This window comes from Tarenaya hassleriana, unplaced genomic scaffold (genome assembly GCF_000463585.1).
Source record: "Tarenaya hassleriana unplaced genomic scaffold, ASM46358v1 Cleome1, whole genome shotgun sequence".
NCBI lineage: Eukaryota > Viridiplantae > Streptophyta > Magnoliopsida > Brassicales > Cleomaceae > Tarenaya > Tarenaya hassleriana.
The window spans coordinates 1,495,598-1,520,017 of NW_010960187.1; the positions used below are offsets into that span (position 1 = coordinate 1,495,598).

A 24,420-nucleotide genomic window follows, 5' to 3' on the forward strand; every position below is an offset into this window, starting at 1 on the left:
AAAAAAGATAGATAATTTTTTTTGTCTCCTTTTTTAAAATCAATTATAACTATATTTAGAATTAATTATGAAGTCGTAATAAGGAAGTTGTTTTCGAACGGATAAATATCGTGTATTCATTAAGGGTAATTTCGTCTTTTCAAAAAAAATTAATGTGTTATGTTTTTTGTGGTGTACGCGTGAAATAGCTGCGACCCAAATGGTTCATTTGAGTAAAAAACCCATCGCATAAACATGAAACGATGCCGTTTTATATTCCTTCCTGATTCAAAGGAGAAACTTGCACGGCCGTTTTATATTCCTTCCTGATTCACACGAGAAACTTGCACGGCGGACATATGAGCTCCAGTTTTTTTTGGTATAAATATGAGCTCCAGTTGTACAACAGTACACTCCTTTTTCATTAATACACAGATATGAATCTCTCTCTCTACTAAGAAACCGCCATGGTTGTGCCTTCACTGAACTCATCCCTTAAACCCACCATTATTACTCCAATTTTCTTCACTGAACCAAAAATAATATCCCTAAATCGCAACCCATTTAATCAAAGACCATGCTTTTCCAGGAATCCCAGCCACCATCTCCTCCGCCGCGTTGTCGCCGTGTCGAATGGCTCCACGATGACGGAGAGTGTCGGAGGCAGAGGAGGAGGAGAGGTTCTTCTGAGTCTGTCTCCGGAGGAGGAGAGAAATGTCGATGTGGCGGACTATGATTGGACGGAGGAGTGGTATACCCTTTGTACCTCACCCGAGATGTGCCGGACGACGCGCCGCTTGGCCTCACCGTGTTTGATCGGAAGATAGTTTTGTATGAAGACGCGACGAGACTTTACGTTGTTACGAAGATCGGTGCCCCCATCGGTGAGATTAACGAGAAAAAAAAAATATTCTTTTTATATGAATCTGGTCGCTGCTTGTTTTTGCGATTATGGGGATTTGTTGTTAGATGGAAAAGTTGCAAACTTCACCCTTTTTTGACATTGTTGCTGAATGGCGAAAAAACACGAATAACGTTTGTTTTGACATAGACTGGCTAAGCTGTCTGAAGGGCAGCTGGTTGATGGGAGGTTGGCATGTCTGTACCATGGCTGGCAATTCGAAGGAGATGGACAATGCGTCAAGATCCCTCAGGTTTTGTTCTCTTTCTTTATCATTTACCACTTGGGTTTTAGTTAAAGATCATCAGAAAGATCAAACTGATAACAGAGATATTGAAGGGTTTAACAGCTTCCGGCAAATGCCAAGATTCCAAAGGTGGCGTGTCTGAAGAGCTATGAAGTGTCGGAGTCGCAGGGAGTTGTGTGGGTATGGATGTCGAACAAAACGCCATCCAATCCCAAGAAGCTGCCATGGTTTGAGAATTTGGCAAGACCCGGCTTAATTTATGGACCTTTCGTCCACCCACGAGCTTCCCTATGACCATTCCATCCTTCTTGAGAATCTCATGGACCCAGCTCACGTACATCCCCATATCTCATAACCGACCAGACTTCACCGCAAAAAGGGAAGATGCCAGACCACTGGTCTTCGAAGTTACCGAGCGATCCAGCCGTGGTTTTGCCGGCAAATGGGGACGAGAAAAATACGGAACACTCCAGAATTATCTGAGAGGTTCGAAGGTCCATGTGTGTTGCAGAACAATTTGGAGTTCGTAGACAAGAACGGGGAGACACAATACTTTATCGATTTATTCCTGTGTAGACCAACTGGACAAGGGAAGTCTATGCTTATCGTCCGGTTTGGAGGGACGACGCGATCGGTTTTGGTCGAGCTGTTGGTTAAGCTGTTGCCTACTTGGTACTACCATCAGAAGGCTTGCAATGTTTACGAAGAGGATATGGGTTTTTTGTCGTCACAAACCAGATTCTTATCAAGGAAAATACCCCGACAAAAGAGTTGTATCTAAACCTACGATCTTCGGACACATGGGTTGCCGAATATAGAAAGTGGATGGACAGAGCCGGTCATGGGATGCCTTACCATTTCGGGCATGTGACCGTTTCTCCTCCCGAAGTTCCCGCCGCCATGGAGCACGCCCCGGCAGGCCTGGTCGCGGCCCTCTCGGCTTCTGGTCCAGCCAAAGGCGGGATAGGGACAATGCACGGTCCGAATCTTGCGAACCGGTATTTCAGACACGTGATCCATTGTAGGAGCTGCAGTGACGCGGTGAAGGCCCTCGGCCGGTGGAAAAACGCCCTCTTGGCCGTAGGGGCGGCTCTGACGGTGTCGGCTATTCCGACGATGAGTAGGCAATGGAAGATTTTTCTTTTAGCGGCGGTGGTTCTGTGTTCAGGTGGAGTTTATGCCTACACTGCGGCTGTAAGAATGGACACGACCAACCACATAAGCACACACACAAGAGAAAAATCGAAATCTGAATTGTACTGGAATGGAAATGCGGGGAAAATTGATCGATGCAGCAATTTTATGTTGAATAAAGAAGGGGTTATCAGTTAAGTGTGACAAAAAGATGTGGTGTTTTGCAAAATATGACAAAATAGTTATGACCTTTGCAAACTATATTTTTTTATAAATTTTTGACAAAATTACCCTTACTTTATTGTATAATTTCAATATTGCCATTTAGCGTCCCAAAAAATATGCAATATAAAAAGCAGATTTTTTTGGAAACCGTGTAATCCGGGAGAGCTGTTTTTCATCCCGGAGAGACTATTTTTATCCGGGAGAACTGTTTTTTGTCCGGGAGAACTGTTTTTCATCCAGGAGAGTTTGTCTTTTGTCCGGGAGAACTTTTTTTCGTCCGGGAGAGTCTGTTTTTTGTCCGGGAGAATCTTTTTTTTTTTTGTCCAGGAGAGTCTATTTTTTGTCCGGAGAAATTTTTTTGTTCGGGAGAGTTTGTTTTTATCCGAGAGAATCTTTTTTTTATCCGGGAGAACTGGTTTTTGTCCGGGATGATTGTTTTTTGTTCGGAAAAATCTGTTTTTCGTTCGGAAAAGTTTATTTTTTTGTCCGGAAGAATTGTTTTTTCCGAGAGAGTTGTTTTTCGTCCGGGAGTGTACGTTTTTTGTCCGAATAAAAAATAGTTCTCACGTATAAAAAAAATTGTTTTTTTATATAAAAAACATTTTTTCTCCTATGAAAACAATTTTCTAAAAAAAAAGTATTCTCCCAAACGAAAATAGATTTTTTCAGATAAAAAAATATTTTTTTTCGGATAAAAAAAAAGTCTTTCCCGAATGAAAAAATAATTTTTTCGGACGAAAAAAAGTTCTTCTTTATAAAAAAAATTATTTTTTTCGTATACAAAAACAGTTAAACCAAATAAAAACAGATTCTTACAGATAAAAAATAATTATTCCGGATGAAAAAAACAGTTTTTCGAGATAACACAGTTTCTGAATAAAATATATTTTTTATGCTGTAATTTTTTTGAATAATGGCAACATTGAAATTATACAATAAAGTAAAGGTATTTTTGTCAAAAAATTATAAAAAGGTATAGTTTGCAAAGGAAAGAAAAAAAAGTATAGATTTCTAATGACTTGACGTTTTTGGATACTGGTCCAAATTTTTCCAATAAATGGAATAAAGAAGGAATAGGGTTATTATGATCATATTGTTTTCGCCACTGCTTCCAAGAAAATATGCTATACATGTCGTTGGTCCATTTAGTAAAGAAAATAAAGACTGTTATTTCTTATTTCTTCACCACAACCAAAATCAATAATTATAATTAGTTCCATATTTCTTATCAACATTTTGTTGTTATTATATGTAAAAACAAGGCGCCAAAAGCGAGTACTGAAACTGATAATTACTTCACTCATTATGAGGTCGAGAATCAAAAGGAAGGTATCAACATCGGGAAGCGTATGGAATAGGGTAAAGTAATAACCTAATAAATATATATCTAAAATAAAAGAAAAAACTAATATAAATATTTAAATTTAATAAAATATGTAAAATAAATCTTTCATCTTTTAATTTTATTTAATTAATAGTCAAATATTTTAAATTGATATTTCAAATATTGAAATATTTTAAATAGATATTATAATCCATAAAATCTATCACAATTTTTAATTTTAACTCTAATGACGATGTATAAATTAAATGTTAATTTTTAATATAAAAATAAAATTCATGAAATCGAAAACAATTTTTAACTTTGATTATGACAATGATATATAAATTAGACGTTAATTCTAACATAAAAACGAATCAAATTTTAGAAATTATTCTCGATTTTACGAATTATAATATTCATTTGAAATATCTGAACAAAGTACCTATTAGGACTATTTTAATATTTATTGTATCAATTAGATAAAATTAAAATTCTAATTATTTATTTGATATATTTAATAAAATTCAGATATTTATACAGGATTTTCTAAAAAAACATAAAACGTAAATATATTTGTGTTGTGTTAATTTTTTTTTTTGCTTGCCCATGACACAACACAACACGAAACAATTATGTTAGTTTGTGTCTGTGATTCGATTCCTTTTGTTTTTATTTTAGACAAAAAGTGTGTGGCCTTGCCCACTCACCGATCCCAACGCCGTGACGATTACTCATCCAAGGTTTTCACACCACCACGCCGAAATTATTGCATTTATTATTGAAATATAAATCTTTTGTTTTTTAGGTTAGATATTATTTAAAAAAAATGGTTAAAAACTCATTTCTAAATTTTTCACAGATTTATTATAAAAACTTACAAAATCTATCATTATAATTTTTAAATTTACAAAATATATCATTTTAATTCCTTAACGAATTCAAGATTAACTTTGTCAAGGCTTTTTTTGCATCCATTAGCAACGTTTGAAAATTATTTAGTTGAAAATTTAAAAAATCATTTTTTTACTATTTTACAAATTCCTGGGATTTATCCATTTTTTATTATATATATAAATGTATTTTTTTTATTATCCATTTCGATAGTTTTTTTATTTTTTTTAGTTTGGAAAAAATTGTAGGTATGATTTCAGATTTCGTTTTATAAAAAAAATCTTTTATTTTCTTAAAACAATTTCGATATAACCAAATGTAGATATGAGATATTTGTTCAAATGGTTATGTCGGAATTGTTTTTAAAAAAATAAAAGTTTTATGATAAACAAAATTATTGGAGGTATTAACGATATTTCCATTAAAATTTTATGTTTTTTATGAAAATTTTGTTTTTCAAAGTTGATGGGTTCATTGTCACGGAAAATTGGACCCGTCCATGCGTACAAAGATAGCAGAAAAGATGTTTACCACGTATTTAAATTTTAATTACCAATCATATAGAATCATAAAAATATATTAAAGAACGGTAATATTATATCTAATAATATATAATATTTCGTGTACATCTTTAATACAAATATTTTATATATTTTGGATATACAAATACCGTATATATCTTTAATGTTTATATTTGATTATTTTTAGATTTATTTTCGCGATCTTGTAGAATATATATAATTCGATTTGTATTGATGTTTATGGTTGGCATGTTCTAGTCACTTGCTTTTTATGAATAAAATATTTATTTTTATAAAATAAGTTTTGGTATATATTTAAAAAATATATATTTTCTTTTAGTTTTAGAAGAAATAGTTTTGTTTCGGTTTAAAACCAAAATATTCACATTGTACATTGTACAAAGCACAGAATCTTTAGGCATATATACATGAACAACATTCTAATTTTTTTGTAACAGTAAATTTTAATTAAATCCATAAACCAAGAATGAAATTATAAAAAAAAACGTACAAGATAAAATAAGTCACCCACATCGATGAATTGTTTAATTTCTCATCTGTACGATATCCAAATTACAATGGAAGAACAAAACGTGTCGGAGATCGATCCAAATATCTGTCTCTGACCTCGTGATTCGTGTAATTACTAAATACATCAATCATACCTGAAGGTCAGATTATATTCAAATTTCAAATCCCTGCGCGTATCCAAAAACTTCCCTGTTCAGATTTCGAATTCAAATTTCAAATCCCGGCACAGCGTCTTCGCGACCTTCTTCGTCTCGATTGCAGATCTGAAGAACTCGTCGACCTCGTCGCGATGCGCGATATCGAAGAATTCAAACTCCGCTAGCTTCCTCTTGCAGGGAATCACCGGTCCTTTACGCTTCCTCGGCGCCGGCGGACACGTCAGTATCGCCGGGATCTTGTGCTCCGCTGCCGTCGGCGTGCGGCACCCGCCGTCTTCGTCGTCGTCCTCGGCGGGTTTCCTCGGCCGTCGGATCGCGAGGTCGTTGATGGATTTCAGAATTGATCGCGAGGTCGTTGATGGATTTCAGAATTCGGATCTTCGGGAAATCCTGCGAGAAATCGAGATCCGCGGACATCTTCGTCGATTGATCTCACCTGGATTGTTTTGTAGACGAGGGAGGAATCGGGTTTATAGATCGATGAAGAAGGGGGAGGAGAAAAAAGAGAAGACCGAGGCGTACAAGGCAAGGTAACCGAAAGAGCTCAAGATAAAGGAAAAACAAATGGATCGATTTGGAAGAACAATAATTAACAAAGGCTTTATGTTGAAGCTTTTCGAAGATTTTGCTTTTTCAATTAAAAAAAAAAACCGTAGAGAAAATGATACGTTTAAAAAATGTAAAAAGAAAAACAAATGTTAAACTTACTAAATTATTTTAATACTCATATTCTTATTTACATCTTAACATTTCCAATTTTCTCTAAATATATTTTATTATATAAATTCCTCATCGGTAAATATTGAATAATAAAAATATACATACTAATATTTTAGATCTGATACATGAACGTGAGGACGTGACACGCTAAGAAAAATTAATAACATTTTTAGTACATTATTATCTTCAATTTTGTTGATAACGAATCTGTTGACACATTTTCTGTTTGGTGTATATATATATATATATTCAGAAACAACAAAAATTTAGTATTAAAATACATTTCGAAGAAATTTGGGTACTAAAACACGTAAAAAAAAAAAAACCTCAGGTATCAAAAGCTGTTATTGTCGCTATATTTTAGATACAATTTCACAATTCAAATTTATTAGGCTGTTTATTAAAATAACCAATAGAAAACCACTCATGAGCCCATATTATTATATATAAGTGCTCATAGCTGTGCCAACGTTGAGATGTCGATGGGATAAATGTCGGACGGAGAGCGTGAACGGTACAAACGCTGAGCCACGATCCTGATCGTGGCCTCGGTCGGGTGATACGAGTCCCAGAACACGAACTCGTTCCGGTTCGGACACGATCTCTCTCCCGGCATACACATCATCGCACCATGGTTCCTCCCCCCACCGCAACATGCTTCCTTTGTTACTTTGAACCCTAGAAATAACGTCATATTTCGAATATATAAATATATATATATAAATTATGATCCGTATCAATTTTCCGAACTCTCGAACTTGACTTGTTCCCCTTTGCTCGCGCTCGTGTCAATGCCCTTAAAATGTCCTCATCATAAGATATAAAACATTCAATCTAATCTGATGGGTTTGGATCACGTACCGTATGCGGAGGAGTTGTTGAGCAGGTCTTGAAAAATGTCATAAGTATTACCGTAGACGAATTTGGCGTGGGAGAAATGGTTATTAAGCCGATCGATGAGAGATTTGAGCTTGTCGTTGAAAACGCCGATCACCGAGTTGAACGATCTAACGCATGTTTTACCGTCGGGGCTGGCCCGAGCCAATGCATTAGGGGCGCAGCCGGTGGTTCCCAGTCCGCTCAACAAAAATTTTCTTGCGCCATAGTTGTACAGCAACTGACCAAACTCGAAAATATGCGTACATCATGTCCAAGGAACGGTAGATTTTTATCGACCGAAAACATGTACAATCAAAGATATGAAGTGGATCAAGCCAATTTCATAAAGTCTTTGATACTATAAGATACTTCCGGGGGGGGGGGGGGGGACACATACGTTGAGTTGTTGACCGTACAGATCGATAAGGCCATCGGCGTACTGCTCGGGAGTGTAGAGTCTGCTCGTCGGGTATGCGTCAGGCATGAAATAGTTGTTGATATAGTCGTTGCTTCCTATCGTGATCGAATAGATGCATTTCTTGAGATGATTAGCCGCGGCCTCCTCGCCCCCGATCAGATCCACCACTAGTGACACTACCTTCTTGTGATTCTGCACTTGCCTTCCAAAGGTTATCCTCTCTCCCTGCATTCAAATATTCGATTTTTCTCGAGATAAACGCGATCATTCATACAAGTGGGTATGTGTATATATGGAAGTGAAGTTTGTAAGTTTTGTGTCGGGTAATATATATATATATCGACTGCAAGTACCAGTTGTTGTCCGGATTCTTCTCTGATTCCCGCTGACCCGGAAGCGTAGTTCAATCCGCTTAGCATTTCTTCGCCCTTTGCTTCGCTGTAAGGAGGAATGTAGTGACCGAATCCCAGGAGTTCAGCTTCATACATAAGATCAAGGACAACGTGCGAGAACGTGTTAGATATATATATAGAAATGTATATATATGACTTCATATATAGTTCATATACATATCCACTTGATTTAATGGATGTGCCACAAATTTATTTACAAAGCTAATTGGATGGGTTTGATCCTCTTGTGTATGTACTCTTAAAGAAATCATGGGTTCGGGTCACGTAATCTCTCTTGGCCATTTTTTTAGGTCAAGTTATACAACATAGAATGACTAAAATATATAGTTATTGGGCATATTGAATTTTTATCCATGTATATTGTCAAGAGATACATCTAGTCCCAAAATTGTAAGAAAAATCTTGATCCAAGTATTGAAATAGGAAAATAAATATGTGATTGAAGGAAATATTGATTTTAAGATATGATTAGAAATAATAATGGACATAATATTATATCAAATATTGTGTATCGATCTTATTTATTTCTATTTCCTTTTTATTTGTCTCATAGTTTTCCTATAAATATGTGAGTCATTTTCATTGTAATTCAATAAGAAGAAGAAGAGATGTAGCAATAAAAGTAATTCCGTTCTTTTCTATTTGTCTTATTTTGTTTCCGCATTTTATTTTTCTACACCAAGTTCGTTTGATGACAAAAAAATATAAAAAATAATCCAAACTTGGTTAATTAAACCGGTGAAATGAGGATGCTTAGCATGTGTTCCATTTCGTGTTCAAATTCTCAGATTTGGGGAAGACCATTCATATAGAATTTTTTCACTTCTGGAATTAGCCGAAACTTCGACTAACTTCGACTCAGGATATCCAATTACAAAATAAAATATATAAAAAAGTTATATGATGATGCATCCGACGATAAAAACAATCGATAACTAGATAAAACGTCTAATGCATATACCGAGTTCAAACGATCATCTACTACGAAGCCTGTCCCTCGGGCCGTCAAGTCTAGACACAGGAAAGAAATGTCGGAAAGATCGATGAATGAGTTGTGGAGAAAGCAGCTTACCCATAAAATCGACGAAGTTTTTACCGTTGGAGAACCGGCCGGTCGGGCCTCCCGGGAAATCAATCCCGTAGGGTAAATAATTAGCCCTTGCGAGAGTAGGAAGACGATTGTTGTTTCCATTGTCGGACAAAGAGTCTCCAAATGCGAACAGACACGGAACTTGTGATGTTCCATTTACCCTGATGCCTAACATCACTCCCAACATCAATCCCACGAATTGAAATTTCCTCAAGTAACCTTTCATGTTACAAAATCAAAGCCCTAATTAGTGAAAACAACGGTGAATGTGAAGAAATCTAAAGCTGTGTTTATGTTTATTTATACGTACATTAGGAAGATGGTGGGGAGAGTGTTTGCTTCGTTTTCCATGTGTTAATTTTGTTTGTGCCACGTGTTTTTTAATATCGGGTGGACCTATTCTAGAAAGTTGCATTAACAATTGTTTAGAAACACGAAAGTATAAAATAAATTTAAACAAATTTTACAAGAACTATATAATATAGCAAATATATTGGTTATATGATTATGGTTCAAAACTAAAATGATATAGATGTGTTCGACATGACCTCAAAATTTATGGATCTTTTTATATATGGCTAGTCAGGGTCGGACCCAATTACATATTAAAATTTTAAAGAAATCATTAAATGCCCCCATGATAAATGTTCCATAAAAAAACCATTGTCCCCAATTAAAAATGTTTCTATCATTTACTTCTGAAATTTTTATCAAAAAATTGATCTACAAAAATTCAGATGGATTAAATCATGCTTTTGTGTTTTTAGATGTGTTAAAATATAATTATGCATGAAATTCAAGGGTTGACGTAGATAATTCAATATATTCGTCCATTAACCAGATCCGAGATTCAAATCTTACCGTGGAAATGGAATATATTTTTGAAATTAGACGAATGAAGATTAGTTTGGATGTATAAGATTTAGAAACATCGATTCATTTTTTAAAGTTATATCTGGTGATCTATAAAAAAAATTGATTATGCATGTGTTCAAATGGTTAGTTATAATCCTGACATAATTGTAGCATGGCATTCTTCATATGTTTAACGTGATGACATTATTGATTTAATTTGCAGCTTCGTATCTAACCCCCAAATTAATTTACCCTTCAAAGCCTTGCGCAAATAAAGTTTTTTTTTTTTTAAGTTTATTAAATTTTTTCCAATAAAAATAGCTTCTTTTTTTTCTTCTCACGTAAAAAACACAATAATTTTTATATTTCTGGATAGGAATTACTTCAAGGATTTAGGACAAACAATATATTGATATCTCAAAAGATTTGGTATTTCGGACAAAAACCAATTGAAAGTGTACGTTGAGAATATCTAGAATGCTACTACCTTTTTATTAGTCAATTGCGTTAGGTTTACATTAATTAAGTTGAAATTGTACTTTGGGTACTGTTTTGTTTCTGTTTAAATAAAATTTGGTCCAAGTTGACTTTTGAATCATTGATCAAACAAATTATAGCACATCCCAAATATTATACAAAATTAATTTATAATATATTTTTAAAATTTACGAAAATCTAGTTTTTATGTAAAAAAAGCAAAATCAGAATATTTATAATAAAAATCTAGATATTAAGATAAAAAGTTTTAACTAATAATATAATTATTATTAGATATGAATAGTTATAGCCACGATAAGTAAATACTTGGTTCTGCTGTCTTGTATATCCAAGCAACAAGCTCGAATTTGCGTAAGGTGTGTGTGTGGTCCAAGATTTAGCACTCTACTATGGTAGGAGGAGAAAATTCACGGCTCGGGTAATTCCAAGATTTCGGGTATCCGCGGGAGAGATATCCATGAACCCCGTGGTTTCTCGGGTAGCCCTATCTCTCCCCCTCCGCCCCTCTCCCATTTTATTTGAACTCTTGCAGCCGTAAATGCCTCACCGCCGTCACTCCTACCTTGAAATATGTTGCGGATCCAACGGGTACCGAATATTTTTCATGTACTTAGAAACCACGGGTTTGAACTATCTAAAATCCGTAGTATCCAGATTCGAATCTAGATATCCGACCAATGCCGACTCCTATTCAGAGGTACTCTATATTTTCCATTTTGGAGAAGTATCGCAAAGAAAGGAAAATAAAGCAAGCGACCGTACCTCAACGTTTTATAGGGTGCCATTTATTAGAGTTAAACATTTCAAGAAACATAGGAGGTACTAAAAAGAGTTGCTTGTATCACACCATATGTATGTATATATATGTGTGTATATGTGTGTGACCCATCAACAATAGAGTGAAACGAGATAAGTCAAGCTGCTGCTACGGCAGGTTCGGTGGTCGGCTCAGTCTTGCCATCGACGGGTGCGGTCTCCGTCTCGGCTTCAACAGGCTTTGGCTGCTCAGCCTCTGCTTCTTCCGCAGGCCAGAAAGCGGTCGGCTTCCCCGTCTTCGAAACCGTCTCGAGAACCGCTCCTGGCTCGACGTTTCCGTTCACCGTCACCTTCTGCTCCTTGAGGTTGATGTCGAATGATTCCACTCCTAAGCATCATTCAATTCTTCATAAATATTTTCGTCTAATTAAACATACACTATACACCAAAATATCTCGTTCGAATTATATATATCGAATGTCTGAAAAATAAAGTTTCTGAAACCGAAACATCAAGACAACATAAGCAGACATATAAATCTGGTCCAAAGGCATATCGAGCCGCTTGAATAGAACCCGAAAACGTTAGAAGCATACCTTCCATTTTCCCGAGAACTCTATTCACCGCACCGACGCAGCCTTGGCATGACATACCGACCTTTAGCACAACGGTCTGCGGTTCATGTAGGCCACAGGTTACAGATTAATCCAAATGTCGGAATCATCATTGATTAATCCACAAATTAATCCACAATAAACTCGGTAATGGAAACTGTAACGAAAATTCTGCACCCATCGATGCCTACACCATTGCTTATACCCAAAAACACCGGTTAACGGCTCTATAAACTTTTTTTTTGGTAACCGGGTGTCATGGGGCGAGGCCAAGACTAACTTCGGGGTTGGAAGCATGTGACTGAAATTACGCCTTCCCCCCTCTTCGATTTGAGGCTCTACAAACTTATCAAACTAAGTACTAACCGATCAAAAACCCTGAAAGCAACTCTATATGATCCAATCTATAGGTGACCAGGGAACCATTAGAACATTATCATATGACATAAATTCTTCTAAACAAAATACATATATACACAAAAAACGCATGAAAGGGTCGTTTATATTCCACAAAAATAGATCAAAAAAAGAAAAGAGAGAGAGAGAGAACCTTAGACATGATCGCAGATGAAGAAGCTTTAATTTCCTTAGTGGACAAGTGATTAATTCTCGAGTTGTATGAAGGAGGAGGTGATGTCTCTTCCTCTTTATAGGGAAGGGGGCAGATGAAAATGGGGGTGGAGCACGCTCGATCATGACCCTAATAGTTAGCGTAACGCAAACGATAAGAGCATCTATTCTTTCTCTCTTTTTCTTTTTTTTTTTTTGAAAAAAAAATAGTTTTTATGTCTTTTTCTTACCTTTTTTAATCTATAAAGTTCTATATATTATTTCAAATAATTTATTTGGGTGTGTGACGTTTTCTGTTAAATAGAATGTGAGTGTATGTACAGATTTTTCGCTTTGTCGAATGTTTTGAATTTTGATGGTTTTCTAACTAATATAAGAACATAACTTAGCCTGAAATATAATATTCACATTACATCATTTCTATCTAAAATAAAGTTGTATTAAATAAATAAAATTAATGGATAAGTTAATTTATAATCCACCCATCCTTCCAAAAAGAAAAAAAAATACATATGAAAATAAGTCTTTTACCCCCAAAAAATAAAGGAAGACCCAACATATCGTGGACGAGTGGTCAAGTTTGGGTAGAAGGTAATTCTACCTCGAGGTTGAGTGTTCGATTCCTGGTTAGTGGGGAATATTTTCAGAGTATATAACCGATGACCCCGACGATGGCCTTTTTAAAACGGTTTCAACATAAGATTTTGAATTCATTTCTATTATATTAGTCGGCAAAATTTGTTTTCTACCAATTTCGAAAGGTAGATTTTTTAAGTGTTTGAAATTCATTAAACGACATATATCTATCTATCGTATTATTTTATTTAGTACATATTTATATTTTGTATACAACTACTAACAAATTTTTGAAAAGGGTCGCATTTGGTATAACCTAAAGTGGAAAAACATCCAATTTTTTTTTGGTAATATTCAAAAACCAAATTTCCACCAAACATCATTGTTCTTCTACCCACCGTAACCCTTTTTTTTGTTAGTGTACTGCAAAACTTTGGATCTTGTACTACACATTGCCTAATATGCAGTACCATGTACATAAATATTCCCTCATGCCACTTTTTTAAATCTCTATTTAGAACGTGATTTCCATAACAAGCTAATATACTTTAGGGGATCGTATTGTTGCTAATATATTTTGTTGTATATTATTATAATGAAAACGAATGATGCGGTTGTTCTACGACTTTACTAACTCTTATAAAAGATAATAATTCTACATCCAAATTATATGTGTATTTAATCATTTGGTGATAGTGCCACTAATTTAAGGGTTTTTTTTTTAACTAATTTGTGTTGAGGATGGGAGAATATTTATAATATATTGATATGAGCTAATCATAGGATCTTTATAGATTTTGTATAGGTTATTAAAAACCCTAAATACAGACATTTACGATACTATTTCCATATCATCCCTACTATATAAAATGAAACTAATCTTGATAAATAAAGACTTGAATAGGCACATTGGTGGTGAAAGATGTGAGAAGATAAACAAGTTGAATGGTAAAAGTTACATAACTAGATGGTGATCCAATATTTGAGAGGTGATAAAATCATTTAAAGATTATGCATTCGATCCCATTAATTGGGAGGAGGGACACAATTAATTTTGTGATTAAAAACTGATTTCGGATGCACGAGATTAAGTGGACCGAAGGTCTAATGAACCTATTGATTATAAAAAAGAAAGTGACATAACAAAAGATGAAGCTTACCCGACAACATCTTGCCATGAACACTATGATGGCTCTAATATTGTCGTAATAAATGATTGGAACAGGTTTTGTAAGAAGGTTGGCAACCCATCCAAGTTTCGGATACCCGTGGATAAGACAAGGATGAGATAACGAGGGAGAGCGAAGAGACGCATACAAGAGAGAAGGCAAGGCAAAGCAGCAATACAATGGAAGAGGCGAGGACCGAACGAGGCGCAACGATACATACGACCAAGGCATACTCAGATACAAGCGGATTATCCATCATCTGTGATCCACAAAACCCGAATTTGAACCCAACCGGTGCGGTAATACACCCGGTCACATACTGTTGCGTCACGGCACGAATACCCGTATGTTTGATGGGACCAAATATATATGACACAAAAGCAATCACCAAAAGTCACGTGGTGGAGAGTTCGATCCCTCCTGGTGTCAAGCTTCCCCCTGAATCGGTCAGCTTCGGCTGGTTTACCTACTCCGCGTGGTTTACAGGCTATTGCGTGGAGTCGTTGGGTTTATCGTCCGCGATACTGTGTCATTCGTCCGGCCTTTTGGACGGCGAGGCGTTGCGGTATCCGAGGGCGGATTCCCAGCGTTATCAAAAAAAAAAAAGCCCCAAAATGGCAACTACTACTGCTACTACATCATGTCTCTAAATGAACACAACAAAAGTCAGCAACTCCAAACGGAAAAATGTTTCTCAACAAATTGTACACATAAAGTACCAGAAAACACAGAAAAATAAAAACGCCAGACTTTCTTGTGGATGGACCGACCATCTCTCTAAACCACAAATGGCTACAATCCAAAATCAGCAGAAACTGATGCCTTTGATTCATCTTTCATTTTCATTTTCAGTCATCTCTCTGAACCTCGCAACTGCCTTCTTATGGATCAGAGTTTTGTAACTATCACCAGCTTGAACTTCGAGGGTTGGATCCACAACTTTCTTCTGTTGGCTCCCGAGTCCCGCCCTTCTATCCACCGCCTGCGCTTGCACGGGTTCTGTCATTCCACTCCCATCTTTTCCTAGTCCCTAACGTATTCCAACCAACCGCCGGAAATCCCGACACATGAGAGGGCATAAAGAAATATGTGAGAATTAAATTGGTAACCTCTCAGGAATACGATAATTTTACAAAAACATAACAATAGAGAAGAGGGAGATGTTGTTACCGATCCTTCATGCCAACCCATGTTCCTGAGCATCCGGTTACCGACGTTGCTCTCATCTATTGCTCTCTCTGCTGTGATCACATCATAGCTCTGAACATCTGCTGAAGTCCGGTGACCTCCGCCAACTCCCGGAGGGAAAGGCGTTGGATCCAGCGAACCCTTTCTCAACCCAAAATCTCGATCTTCAAAGATCACCAATACGCGATTTCCCGAAAAAATTAATAAAATTTCCAAGCAAGATAAGCAAAGTACAGTCTTCATTCTGGATTATTCAAGAACTTATTTATCATCGATCTACAATAAATATCAGTGGACAAGTAAAGCACCTCAAATATTTGACATGATAATTTCTTACAGAAATAGATGGAAACAGTAAAGTAGTCACAGGAGCTTACGTGAATCACTAGCGGCGTCTAAAAGATCATCATCTCCAATTGAAGTTGAACCATACAAGTTTCTTCTCTCAGCAGCACGATCCCGGTACAATGACTGTGGTTGATCTCTCTGAGTAGAAGCAGGTGTTGGCATTTCAGAAAACCTTCTCCTCCCACTCCCAGAAGCCGAAGGTGCTGTATAAGAACCAAGAGCAGAAACATCTGTTTTGAAAGGAGTCATAACAGACGATGCCTCTGCACGAGCTAATGAAGATGAGCCTACACTACTTGCGACTCCGGTTGTCGAATCCAACTTCACCACACCTCTGAGAGAACCTCTTAGAACCCCTGTCAAAGGGCCAGCTGTGCTGTTACTTGATGTTTGGGTTGTAGAAAGTGTAAACGCAGAATTGGTGGCAGTGTTTTCCTTAGTCATTGCATCGGACTTTGGCTTGCCTTTGAATTGTCCAACAGAGAGACGCCTTTCTTCAGGAGGTACATTAGGTACACTGTCATCAAGAGCTATCCGCTGTGTTTGTGTTTCGTGGCTTCTCTGCTTCCATGTTGTTAAAATGTTACTCATCTTCTTCTTATTTGCCAGTATGATGCTCTTTGAAGCAAGCTTTATCTCCTTAGCTTTCTCTTTTTCTTTCTTCTCAGCTGCCATTGCCGCTTCTGCAGCAGCTTGAACTGCATCTGGTATGGAAGTAGCCGCTGGGGCAGAGATAATAACCTTTTTGTTATTGGATCTCTCCATCTTAGCAGATTCTGTCTGTCTATCAGATGGTTTACTCTCATTAGTCTGATCAGGACAAGGGATATACTGCTGTGTTTGATGGTCATATGAGTACCAAACCGCGCTGTTGCTGTCATAATACAAACCTGCGTATTTTTAGGGATGCAATATATTAGCAGTACGCCATTAATTACTCCAGCTACACTACCTTTCGGCCCCTTACTAGGTAGAGAGGCTGCTAGTCACGATAAACATTAACCTATCAACATCATCAACATCGTCCTAAGCTCAAGTTTATTTGGGGTCAGCCGCATGAATTCTCCGTTTCCACTCATTTCGATTTTGCGTTAAATCTTCTAGGATTTGTAACAACTCCAAGTCGTTGCTAACTACTCGTTCCTAAGTTAGTCTAGGTCTACCCTCCCTCTCCCTCTCCTCGCTCCCATTCCTGTGCTCTCTACTTTTCTAACCGGAATATCTATCGTTCTACGTTTTACATTACGTTTAACCTATCCAAACCACCTTAAACACTCTTCTGTAGTTACTAATACTCTCATTTCAAATTCTATCCATCCTTGTGTATTTGCACATTCATTGCAACATCCTCATCTCGATCACATTCATTTTGAACATGTGTTGTCTTTTCGCCGCCCAACCCTCACTACCACACATCAATCCAGGTCTTATGGCATTACGGTAGAATTTTTCTTTCAACCGTATGAAGACCTTACAATCGCAAAGAACACCCATGTTTTGTCTCCATTTCATCCATCCCGCTTTTGTCCTATGACTAACATCTTCGTCATAACCTCCATTCTTTTGAGGGATTGAACCAAGATATTTAAAATGTGGGTTTTGAGGTACTGGCCCTACTTGCAAATTAACTCCTACATCTCTAATAGGTTTATAACATTAACCTATATACCATACAAATTTGCGCTAGCTACATTAGTTCTAAAAATAACTAACCTGTGGAATATCAGAAACAAAGAAGCCAAAAACATTCAACATAAATCCTACTGAAATTTGAAGACTAAACAACTAGTACAACCACAATACTTAAAAAAGACATATTAGAAGAATAGCTCATGCATCACGCTATCCTGCTTATGGACATCTAAAGTAATTCAACATAAAACACTAGTAAAACCCAGATGAAGTATTGCAGGACTTGCAGAGGGAATAGAATATATCAGAGAGAACCTTATGTTACACGCATGATGCAGCAAGACATCACCTAATGTAATTTGAACAAGAGCTGAAGGGAAAATAATTTATCTATAACCAACTGTGAAAGGCTTGTTTAATCAGTCCAATGAACACATCTTTGCCAAAAGAGTTCTGTCAAAACCCCAGTTTTCACGGCACTACACTATTGAACCTATTCATGTTCCAATCTTTCACTCAAAAGGAATTAGGAATATCAACAGCACCAATGATAGGAGATTGTAACTATACAAGCAATTTGAATATATATTATTATACAAGGAAAGACAAACCTGAATTCCCATCATAGTAAAATCCGGAAGCAGCATCGTAGTAATAACCAGATGCTTCATCCCACACATAGCCAGAGTGTGGAGCAGAAGTTCCTTGCTGAGCTTCAACTTCTCCAACCCCTTGATTCTGCCCTGCAGTTTGTCTCGCGTCTGGATTATATTCCTTCGGAGCCCATCCAACAGCATCATACTGAAAGGGAAAGAAAAACTGGTTCACATAACAAAACTCCACAACTCACTTAATCAACGGGAAAACAAACAGCAAGTAAAAAAGAAAAGCTTTGTAGACAAATGAAAATGATGAGTAAAAGCTACTGATGATGCAGCAACACTCAAACTTGACCATAGGTTTCAAAGTAGAAACAATTCAGCCAAAGAGAGAAATGTATTATGCTTCCCACAAATGGCTCCGCTCTTCTGTTCCATTCACAATATACAAACAGCAAAATATAACTCCCATTACTCAGACAACAGATTACAGGAACAACGGTAAATAAGTCTGTACATGCGAAACTTATCATTTTCAAAGCAGTACCGTGGTAAATAGACCACCAAACATCAAAGCATTAGTACCAGGGTAAATACCACCAACCATCAGCAGACACAATTTAAAACCACTTAGTAAAGAATGAAAGAGAAACATCACCAGACATTAATAATGAAACAGAAATTAGTAACAAAACGTGCCAGATCACAATTCATTAAATTGCCAGGACTCCAATTCAGGTCAAACGATTCACAAAAGAATGTGCGTTACAACCTCTATAGAAATTGTGTTTGTGACTTTGTGTACCATCTTTGGTAGAGCTGCCACTGAATGCCAAAGAAAAACTACTGTCTGAACAAGTAAATACCTGTTGAGAAAATGCTGCTGCTTCAATTGCAGCAGCAGCGAGGCTGCTAGAGTGCAAAGGAGCTGAAGTACCAGCTGCAGAACCAAGTACGCTCTTTGCATATGCCACTCTTAGGACTTTTCCATTCCTCTCAAGAGTTGTCCCATTAGTTGCCTGGAGTGCCTTAGTTGCATCTTCCACCTACAGGAGCTTAGTCTTATCATTCTATTTGAAGCTGATAGCGGAATTGTCAAAACGTGTTAAGCCAACTTGTACAAAAGATAGCATCCAAAATAAACTAAGAATAAATATTAGAATAAATTAGGAGGAACCACTAGATCCCATTCCACAAGGAAGCCTGTTACTGAGGATATGCATATATAACATAGTTTAGAGAAACAAATCTAGGCTGCAAACATGCAAATAGCCTCAAGAAAAACTTCACAAGCCCAAGCAAAAAGAGTAGCTTGGGAAAAACAATGAATCACCGGAGAAGAAAATTTATCGGCCTAGGTACGAGAGGCTTCATTGCTTACTATTATTTCGCCTATGAACTTTGTTATGATAATATCTTCCTAAACTTTAGTTCTAAATTAAAGTGCCATTCTTTTGCAATCAATTTTCAGCAGCATAGGAGAGTGAATCAGGAAAGGAGAGTCAGAGAGGTATGGAGAAGGAGGTGGTGAGCATAACCACCCATTTGGCTGAAGGACCCTACCGAATGAAAGTGTACAAATGCAAATCCTCTTGAAACATGAGTGAACTTGTCTCTCACTAGACGAAGATCCTGCACATTGATGCAGAAGAGACAGGATTAAATGACACAGATGAAACAGATATTGATTGAGCATAAAGGTACCTTGATTGGAGCATGTTTAGAAAATTCATAACGAATCATTTCTTCATCAGCATTTTCATCCAAACCACGTACAACCAAGACATGAGTTGGACCTGAAAACAAAGAGGGAAGAGATGAAGCATAAAAATATGTATATGGCATGGATACAGGAACATATTTGATAAATTTAACATCTTTGACTGTTTTCGCCTCCAAAAAAGAACACACTACATATCCAAAATCGACAGTTGATAACAACCTGCCTCAGAACCTCGTTTTCCTAGTGTTGAGTTTGAAAAACCTACATCAGCTGGTGGAGCATCCTCTGTCTTTGGCTCATTACACTGCATAAGAAAGGTGCTATTAGACTCTTCTATGCTGTATGCACAACAAAAGGTATCTACAATATCATCAATGCACACAAGAGAAGTCTATCGTTTTTCAAGATATCAGCTGCAATGCAGAACAAATAAGGTTTAAATTACATTTAGAACCACAATGACTGACATTAAAGGTAAATCCGATAAACAAATTAAGTGAAAGGGAGAAAAAAAGAGAGACATGTAAATAGAGCATGGAAATCAAAATCGCAACAAGCAAAATCAGTTCAATAGAGTTATAACAAAGTGCATACATTTTTAACTTGTCACCTATTACCAAGCAAACAATATGATACAACAACAGCACTTCTATCTGACAATTATAACAATTAGAATGAATCTGGACCTGCATATTTTAAGGAGCAGAAGATAGATATTATCGGAAGTATTTCCTCATTCTTTTTAGCTTGTTATCAGTTTACCAATCATATATCTCTGTTTCTTACGAATCAACACTCATCCATGAAAAAAAGACAACAACGATCTTACTCAGCAGTCCCAATTCTGGCGGTTACACACACACACACACTTCATAAAATGGTTGTACTGTGACACAAGCATCCTGTTTATCGGAATTCCTTCATAATGATGCCCTAACCTGAAAGCACGATGTTCGCCGAGCAAAATTAATACAACCACAAATGGTACAGATCCAATCTGCAGGAATCATCACGCGTCTGCTACCACCGCGGCTGATATTAGGAGAATTTTCCTGTCCACGAGGTACATTCATACTCCCTGTAGGCTTGCTGCTGCAACATAAGGCAATTCAGCGGCAATAAATTTAGAACGCTAAATGGGTTTATCGGTAGAAAATTCGAAACTAACTTTTACTGGAGTTAACAATAGCCCCCCAGCAAAACAGTTTTTTCATTAGAATAGTCCAAACTTAGATCCAAGTTAACAAACAACACAAAGACCTGTAATGGAAAAATAGCTTCTTTCCATCCACAACTAGACCATCATGCCCAATCTTGTCCATCATTGCACGTGCAGCTTCCTGCTCAGGAATACACAAGAAATTAAACCACTGAACAGAATAAAACATAAAAGACAACCACAAATCATGTACAGATTAACCAAAGCAAGTACCACCGAAGCGAAATCAATAAATGCAACCCCACGGGAGATCCCAGAATTTCGCTCCCTAATCACACGCACATGATCCAAAGGGCCCCATTCAGCCTAGTCATACAGAATTAAACAAAGATCGTATTACAGAATGAATATGGGCATTTGTGATGACGTGCAAATACAGCAATTGCAAAGGAATTACAAGAATCTGATATAGATCCTCTTCTGTCGTTTTCATTGACAGGCCCTTCACAACAACAGTAGCTGACGGTGCCTGGCAAAAATGGGGGGAAATTAGAATGTAAACCGGAGAAGCTTCAGCACAAATTAATTAGCAAAAATATGGAAAAAGCCATGACATACAGCAGAAAAATGATCCCGGTAATGTCTATCTCCGCGTTCTCTTCGACTATCCCTTCTCTCATGCCAATGATCATCATCATAGCTGTCCTCACGATAACCACGCCCATGGCTCCAACCTCGAGGAGATCTTGATCTAGAGTACTCATCACCTCCACGAGACCAAGACCGAGACCGAGACCGAGATCGAGATGTCCCATTCCTATTATGTGGACTTTCATCTCTTTCATGGCTGAAATGTCTTTTTTCCCATTCTCGATCACGGGAATCACGACTCCTCCTGTTGGCATCCCTCTCACTGCCTCTTTCATAATCAGAATCATAACTCCGGCGAGCGTAATCATAATCCCTTTCATGGCTATCTTCCCTATTATGATGGTAATTTCGAGACCTATACTCGTAATGATAATCATCGCGACCACGGGTGCTGTATCTTGATGACTTTTCATATCCATGATCCCTATGGTTCCCGTCACGACTTCCCATTTCATCATCATGATAATTGTCAGTATGATATGATTCAATGTATGGCTTCTCATGCTTCCGTGATTCCCCGTCACGAGAATAATCCTCTTCATAGTTTCGCCTTCTAGACTGAGGCAAAGCACCCAAAGCATGATTTCCAGGTTGATAATCGTATACATTATCCCTCGAGAATCTTTCATCAGGATGTATATCATCATATGACCCACCACACCTGCACAAGCAATGTAGAATAGGAGGTATAGAAAAGATAGAAACCAAACAGGAAAAACAGAAAGAACAACTAGGAATAGACATTAGACATATCATCAAAGTCAAGACTCAGGAGTATTCGAGACCAGAGTGAAAACCAATGATAAGAAAATGAAACGTGAATCAAAAAATGGTCAAGACTAAAAAACGTAATTGCTTACTAGTTAATTCCTAAACGAAACAATTTCACCCATGATATGGTAAACCTCTTCAATACTGGCACTCACCGATAACTTGGATCATGGACAGCACCATACCCCTCTGGAGCCTGTGAATTCAAGAGAATAAGCTACGTCAGCAACAATATCATGATTGATATGACATTAGCCAAATTCCATCCACATCCTCACTGTCCACGTCTTTCGCTCATTTCCGAGGATGAGGTCCAGAAAAAATTGTCAATCACAAGACCCCTAACAATATCTTGTTTATCATCCCATATATGTGAAAGGAGGAAACCACAATTACGCTGTTATTATCCCATCCTTGCTGAAGACCATATCGACCGCGATCCATTTTCAGCCAGTGTACCAAGCAAACTCCTGATGGCTGGATAGAAGATTCAAAATGGAAATGCCAACAAACCCTTTCCTGTAATATATGCATAAACAGACAGAGTCATCCCACGATGAATAAAGAATTAACAGTTCCCATGACCATTCAGCATCCGATACACAACTGGAAGCCTCAAACATGCAACCCTTCCACAACGAGAAAAGCTTCTTTCAGGATTCCCTTAAGAAGACAGTTAAGAACATACACAGATTATTCATTAACGATTGAAAAAACTAAGACTCACCTAAAAATATTTAGCCAAACGAAAAGGATACGGAAAAATTATTAAACAAAACCCAGGACAAGTTAAAATACACAAAAACATGAGAAAACACACATGATTCAACTTTGGTTTCATGTGAAAGAAAGAAACATCAGGTCATATGGAAGAGAACAGAAAGACCCGATGCGCAAAAGCACATCATAGACTACAAACCACAGATGGTCGGCGAAAAGAGCATGATAGATTAATTAAACCCCGAACGCTTTCGTCGACACCAAGAACTACACCCGTAATTTGCTAAGAAAGCACAACAAATAGCTTAAAGCCAATGAAAATCCCCAACAATCAAAACCCAAAAACCCTAATTACACTGATCCAGACACAACGACTCGATTGGATACGCACCAAACACGAGCGAGTTGGTACGAAGTCGATTTGCAGCAAACCCTAGACCAGACTCGGGGTCAGGGGAGAAGAATTTCAGACTTTGCCCGTCCAGACAGAGCAGGCGATGAATGAATTTGCAATTTGCAACGAAAGAGCTCCGATCTGGTTGACCTTAAGCTCTGGCTCGATTCAAGGGAACGATAACGAACAGAAGCGTAAGCGTCTGAAACGAATGCCGATGCGGCTTGGGAGATTATTTTCTTAAAAGAAATAGTAAAAATAATCAGATCGTTTTCAGAATAAAAGTAGCCGAAAATTAAGAAAACTTTAATTCGATTTGGATAATTAAAATTCAAACTTTAATTTTGAAAAGAAAAATTGAATTCTAACGAGAAAATCCAATTAATATATAAACTAATACAAAATCACTAATAAGTACAAAAATCGTAAACCTGAATAAAATATGATTTTTTTCTCCAAATAAATAAATGAATCAAAATACAATGTTAGTATTTAACAAATAAGAGAAGCGATGTTTATATATTCGATTACGCATTTGGTTAGTCTCAATTATTATAATACAAGCACTTAATCTATTATCGCATTTTTTCTAAAACTAATATTTTTTATCGAAATTAATTACTTGTTCACGATATGGATTGGATTGTGCTCGTTCTACATACAAAATCCAACTATTAAAATGATATATATCAAATAATTATACATTTAAAGGACATTCTTTCTATAAACATCTCAATTATTGGATGCAAACTGATCATTTTATTGA

General features: G+C 36.9%; 3 protein-coding genes, 1 long non-coding RNA gene and 1 pseudogene across 6 annotated transcripts; 2 read left to right on the top strand and 3 right to left on the bottom strand.

The window, feature by feature from the left end:
- Positions 1-623: 623 nt before the first annotated feature.
- Positions 624-2,459, top strand: LOC104824406 (annotated as a pseudogene).
- A 3,638-nt stretch (positions 2,460-6,097) lies between these two features.
- On the top strand, positions 6,098-6,532 carry LOC104800838. The gene is made up of 2 exons (XR_769818.1): positions 6,098-6,231; positions 6,263-6,532. It is a non-coding gene; the product is annotated as an uncharacterized LOC104800838 (long non-coding RNA).
- Positions 6,533-6,945: 413 nt separating this feature from the next.
- LOC104800887 (GDSL esterase/lipase At1g29660-like) lies at positions 6,946-9,657 on the bottom strand. The gene is made up of 5 exons (XM_010523910.2): positions 9,414-9,657; positions 8,282-8,406; positions 7,908-8,153; positions 7,493-7,748; positions 6,946-7,309 (listed from the first exon to the last, which is right to left on the bottom strand). Exons 1-5 carry the CDS (start codon positions 9,655-9,657, stop codon positions 7,086-7,088), a joined length of 1,095 nt encoding a protein of 364 aa, XP_010522212.1. The 3' UTR covers positions 6,946-7,085.
- Positions 9,658-11,528: 1,871 nt separating this feature from the next.
- LOC104800962 (copper transport protein ATX1-like) lies at positions 11,529-12,813 on the bottom strand. The gene is made up of 3 exons (XM_010524033.2): positions 12,705-12,813; positions 12,137-12,212; positions 11,529-11,928 (listed from the first exon to the last, which is right to left on the bottom strand). Exons 1-3 carry the CDS (start codon positions 12,711-12,713, stop codon positions 11,699-11,701), a joined length of 315 nt encoding a protein of 104 aa, XP_010522335.1. The 5' UTR covers positions 12,714-12,813; the 3' UTR covers positions 11,529-11,698.
- Positions 12,814-15,100: 2,287 nt separating this feature from the next.
- LOC104801042 (SUPPRESSOR OF ABI3-5) lies at positions 15,101-23,885 on the bottom strand. 3 transcript variants are annotated; one of them, XM_010524238.1, is made up of 16 exons: positions 23,652-23,881; positions 22,937-23,059; positions 22,696-22,736; positions 21,737-22,430; positions 21,576-21,647; positions 21,392-21,484; positions 21,220-21,299; positions 20,898-21,048; positions 20,179-20,263; positions 19,941-20,032; positions 19,800-19,868; positions 19,103-19,282; positions 18,249-18,438; positions 16,035-16,895; positions 15,640-15,821; positions 15,101-15,499 (listed from the first exon to the last, which is right to left on the bottom strand). In XM_010524238.1, the coding sequence occupies exons 2-16, from the start codon at positions 22,982-22,984 to the stop codon at positions 15,299-15,301; spliced, it is 3,039 nt and encodes a 1,012-aa protein (XP_010522540.1). In that variant the 5' UTR covers positions 22,985-23,059; positions 23,652-23,881; the 3' UTR covers positions 15,101-15,298. The 3 variants fall into 3 exon arrangements, with proteins under 3 accessions (XP_010522540.1, XP_010522460.1, XP_010522625.1); XM_010524158.1 differs by having other exon boundaries at positions 20,898-21,051; XM_010524323.1 differs by lacking the exons at positions 15,101-15,499; positions 15,640-15,821 and adding an exon at positions 15,828-15,933 and having other exon boundaries at positions 20,898-21,051; positions 23,652-23,885.
- Between the last annotated feature and the right edge of the window lie 535 nt (positions 23,886-24,420).

What these genes read in the sequence shown, in the direction of transcription:
- LOC104800887 (XM_010523910.2), bottom strand. Translation starts at nt 9,657, where the DNA reads ATGAAAGGTTACTTGAGGAAATTTCAATTCGTGGGATTGATGTTGGGA. An exon ending in AAACTTCGTCGATTTTATGG is followed by an intron (nt 8,407 to 9,413) that starts GTAAGCTGCTTT and finishes TTATGTATGAAG; the next exon opens with CTGAACTCCTGGGATTCGGT. An exon ending in AAGAATCCGGACAACAACTG is followed by an intron (nt 8,154 to 8,281) that starts GTACTTGCAGTC and finishes ATTTGAATGCAG; the next exon opens with GGAGAGAGGATAACCTTTGG.
- LOC104800962 (XM_010524033.2), bottom strand. An exon ending in AGTTCTCGGGAAAATGGAAG is followed by an intron (nt 11,929 to 12,136) that starts GTATGCTTCTAA and finishes AATGATGCTTAG; the next exon opens with GAGTGGAATCATTCGACATC.
- LOC104801042 (XM_010524158.1), bottom strand. Translation starts at nt 22,984, where the DNA reads ATGGATCGCGGTCGATATGGTCTTCAGCAAGGATGGGATAATAACAGC. An exon ending in AAGCTATTTTTCCATTACAG is followed by an intron (nt 21,052 to 21,219) that starts GTCTTTGTGTTG and finishes CTTATGTTGCAG; the next exon opens with CAGCAAGCCTACAGGGAGTA. An exon ending in CAGCAGCATTTTCTCAACAG is followed by an intron (nt 18,439 to 19,102) that starts GTATTTACTTGT and finishes TTTCCCTTTCAG; the next exon opens with TATGATGCTGTTGGATGGGC.